The 3,955-nt window shown below is 33.2% G+C and overlaps 1 protein-coding gene across 2 annotated transcripts; it reads left to right on the top strand.

Annotated features, from left to right (window-relative positions):
- The first annotated feature begins 393 nt into the window (after positions 1-393).
- On the top strand, positions 394-2,637 carry LOC123529013 (uncharacterized). Of its 2 annotated transcripts, none has more exons than XM_045309179.2 (3): positions 394-866; positions 1,059-1,211; positions 2,108-2,637. In XM_045309179.2, the coding sequence occupies exons 1-3, from the start codon at positions 443-445 to the stop codon at positions 2,314-2,316; spliced, it is 786 nt and encodes a 261-aa protein (XP_045165114.1). In that variant the 5' UTR covers positions 394-442; the 3' UTR covers positions 2,317-2,637. The 2 variants fall into 2 exon arrangements, with proteins under 2 accessions (XP_045165114.1, XP_045165115.1); XM_045309180.2 differs by having other exon boundaries at positions 2,111-2,637.
- The last annotated feature ends 1,318 nt before the right edge of the window (positions 2,638-3,955 follow it).

Genomic DNA, 3,955 nt, shown 5'->3' on the forward strand with positions numbered 1-3,955 from the left:
ATTTGCCTTTGTTGTTATATTTTCAAGTCTTTTGAGATCACCCAGCTTAGACAATCTTCATAATACATGAGAGCTTGATAATTAATAGTTACTGTATTTACTGTATATGTGTGTGTGTTTTGTAAAAACTTTAAAATTGTAAATAAAATGGTATGATAACGAGATAAATTGGTTTTGAAAGCAAAATAATATAACAAAGATGTCAAGTACCATAATTTAGCTTTAAAAATCGTTAACATAACGGCTTTCTTATGGTTTATGAAACGCTATATGATGACAAGTGATATTATTATATCTTCAAAAGTATAATACATAACTTAAAAGTTATACACAGTAAGTGTTCAATCACGGATTTCCTATAACTTTTATGAACTTTAATCCGTTTGATCAGTTGTTTCACGAGTCTTTTCCTTGCAAATGATACGCTGAACAGACGAACAAGATGAGCTGTTCACTAACATTTAAGCTTATGGCAATAATTGTCAGCGTTACGTGTGATATTTCTATCGGAGATGCTAAGAGAAAAACAAGGAGTCAGTTTAGTTCTCAGGAAAGTCAGTATTTTGACTTCGTTAAGCAGAACCACTCAATCCTCGTGGATTATTTCACGCGTGGCCGCACGAAAGAGAATGTGTATGTTGACGGAAACTCGAAAAAGGAATCATCCCGGCATATGCGTTCGGATTTGCCTTACAGGTCGCTGTGTCCTTGGACTGTGCGCTGGGATGAAGACGAAGAACGGGTGCCGCAATTTATACCGTATGCAGAATGCCAGCAAAAGGACTGCAATTTCAAATTCGCAGAGTTAGATGGTTTTACATCGTTTGAACTGGAAATCGAAACATGTTGCGAACCCGTCACGACCAGTATGACTCTGTTTTATCTTAGTCTCTTATACAAAACTTACATATTTTTATAGATTTGTACAGAAAATTCGACACATTCGATATTGTGATAGAAAACAGATTTTTTTCACTCATGCTATTGCTATGTCATTGTAGAAAAATTGAATAGCTCAATTCTAAGTAAGATTTAAATATTTTTCTTGTATCTTGCAGCTATGTTTTCAATAAAAGATGAGAAGTATAACTTGCTAAAAAAATGGCCAATAGCATGTATTTGTGCAAAACGTAGGAGTCGTGAGCCGTTGTCTGGTCCATCTATCAGTGATACACAGAGAACACAACAGGAAATGACGTCACACGTTGAAAGTGAGATATTTCACTATACATTTTACTGCGAATGTCCTTTATTTATGTCAGGAGACACATTACTTTTGTAAGGAAGCATCCTACTGTAGCATGTGTAAAATAGAATTGACTTCATGTCTCCTAAGTAGGACGCACTATCTTGTCAGGTCTAAATGTTTCCTAATTGTTACTAATGATACATAAACATGAGATAATATCCATTAACTCAAAGATTTTACATTTATACAAGTATCCTGATTAAGACTTTTGAATCCTTTTTTAAGACTTAATAGCTCCTTTTTGTAAGTAAACTGACAAATCACAAGTAGTTTCACAACCCGTGAAACCAATTACTTAAACAGATCATAATTGTAGTTTTAGAATTCTCGTCAGACCAAAAGTCAATTTAAAAGCTCAAATTACAGTCTATTTTAAACTATTCCGCATCAATAATGATTACTTTATGCATTTTATAAAAGATGTGACTTACTTTATGCATTTTATAAAAGTTGTGACCTTAAGTGTGTTTTGAATTTGCCTACCAAATTATTTCGAGTCATCTTTTTAACGTTCCTGGTTTTAACACAAAACGATAATTTGGACGAATATAACAACAAGTATATGTAAGCTTAAAATTAAATTTGAAATGAGTACTTGAAGAAGACTTTTATTCTATCACGTTATTTCTATAATTCTCGTTTAACCAGAAGTCAATTAAAGCTCATCTTACAGTCCATTTTATACCATTCCGCATAAATAATAATTATGTAATGCATTTTAAAACAGATGTGACTCAAAAGTATGTTTTGGATTCTGCATACCAAATTATTTAGAGTCATCTTTATACGTTCCTGGCTTTAAATGTGTGGAAAAAATTATTTAGTTTAATGCCTTGCTTTTCTCATTATTGTTTTCAGCAGATGTCCTCTTTCAGAAGTATGAAAGTCAAAGTGAAGGATATTACAAAGCGGAGAATCCAAATATATACATTGGAGTAGAAAATCCTTCACTAAGCGCTGCACAGCAGGAACGATTTTTGAGGCAAGAAACACTGAAAAAGCATCATTCAGAATCATTCGAAGATGTAATGAAAAAGCAAAGGAGCAGAAAGTTAAAACAAGAATAGACCTAATGAGAACAATTCATCACTGACTACCATAATTATTTGAATACAGTTTTAACTTCTGTTAACGACACATCAGAAGTGCGATTATGTCAATGCACAGACGAATGTTACATGTTTCTCACTGAATTAACTTCAATGCAGCAATAAACAGGTTTTGGTTTACAGCAAGCAAACTGTTCTTCTGCCTCCTTAGCTACTAAGTCTAAAATTTTGAGAATCCAAAATAAAATTAATAATGACAATTTAGGGGTAGTGAAGTGTGTTGCAATGTTCATTACTATTACTGCCCATGAACAGTTGAAATAAAACCGAATCTGATTATGTTTTCCTTGATTGCGTTTTATGTTTCTAAACAGATTTATTCATATCACAACACCAGTATCTAAGTGTCTCGTACGGCCGTAAAAACTTACTACGTAACAAATGTAACAATCGGACACAAATGTTACAAATCGACTACAGTTTATTATTTTGTTCAAAAACATAACACTGAATAGTGCTGAAATCGTAATTTTTTCAGAAAATGGGCAATTTTGCCACATTAAGGTCACATAGGAATGCTTTTAGTAGTGAGCACAATCAAGTTTGACCATAGGTCTAGCTTCTTTCACAGAATGTATTGTCATTTTACTATGGTCGACAGCTGTGCCCATATTGAAAATTCCAGGATCATTTTAGAATTAAGATAAAACTGAATGTTTCCCATACCTGTAATATTAAAAGTATTTTCATTTACGTCAGATATTTTCTTAGATAATGAACAAATTGTAAAATAAGGCATGCACTTTGATAAAACAATACATCTTGATGAAAGAACACTTGGATTTACTCCATTTAGAGACTTTCAGTTTTATGCCTTTTTTGAGGCAATAGTGAACCTGCTCCTTTGCCACTTAGAACGGCATCGAATTTTACAATATCAACAAATGTAACAACGATGGAAACAAAGTGACAACGCTGTCTAATGTGATTATCATTTTGATGATGATGACGATGATGATGATGATGGTGATGATATTGAAGATGAGGATGATGTAAGTAAACAATATTGTTGAAAACAATATGTATTAGTTATAGTATGTCATCAGGGCATTGTTATCACATCAAATAACGTAAAAAAACTGTTGTTATTCTTGTTGTCGTCCTCGTTGTAACATTTGTTGCCTTGTAACATTTATTGTGTTGTAACATTTATTGCGTTGTAACATTTGTCGCCTTGTTACATTTGTTGCCTTGTATCATGTGTTGTCTTGTAATATTTGTCGCCTTGTAACATTTGTTGCCTTATATCATTTGTTGCCTTGTAACATTTGTCGCCTTGTAACATTGTTGCCTTGTAACATTTGTCGCCTTGTAACACTTGTCACCTTGTAACATGTGTTGCCTTGTAACATTACATTTGTTGCCTTGTAACATACATGAAAGTTTACTCGGTGTTGCTATTATTTCCGTTCCGTCCGTTAGGATAATAATATAGTGAACTCAATGTCCCTTTACTACAGAGTTCAGCGTAAATCGGTATTGTGCATGAAGGTGGTAGCACATTTCATGCTCTGTGTTTCTAAAGGACCGTCTCATAAGATCTATCAAGTAAAAAGATAATAAATGCAAAGTACCTCATCCTAACTCAAACGAAATA

The sequence above is a fragment of the Mercenaria mercenaria genome, chromosome 13 (genome assembly GCF_021730395.1).
Source record: "Mercenaria mercenaria strain notata chromosome 13, MADL_Memer_1, whole genome shotgun sequence".
Taxonomy (NCBI): Eukaryota; Metazoa; Mollusca; class Bivalvia; order Venerida; family Veneridae; genus Mercenaria; species Mercenaria mercenaria.

Excerpts from the sequence above, each read along its gene's own strand:
- LOC123529013 (XM_045309179.2), top strand. The coding sequence starts at position 443 with ATGAGCTGTTCACTAACATTTAAGCTTATGGCAATAATTGTCAGCGTT. Across the intron at positions 867-1,058 it reads TTGCGAACCCGTCACGACCA|CTATGTTTTCAATAAAAGAT; the intron begins GTATGACTCTGT and ends TGTATCTTGCAG. Across the intron at positions 1,212-2,107 it reads AATGACGTCACACGTTGAAA|CAGATGTCCTCTTTCAGAAG; the intron begins GTGAGATATTTC and ends TATTGTTTTCAG.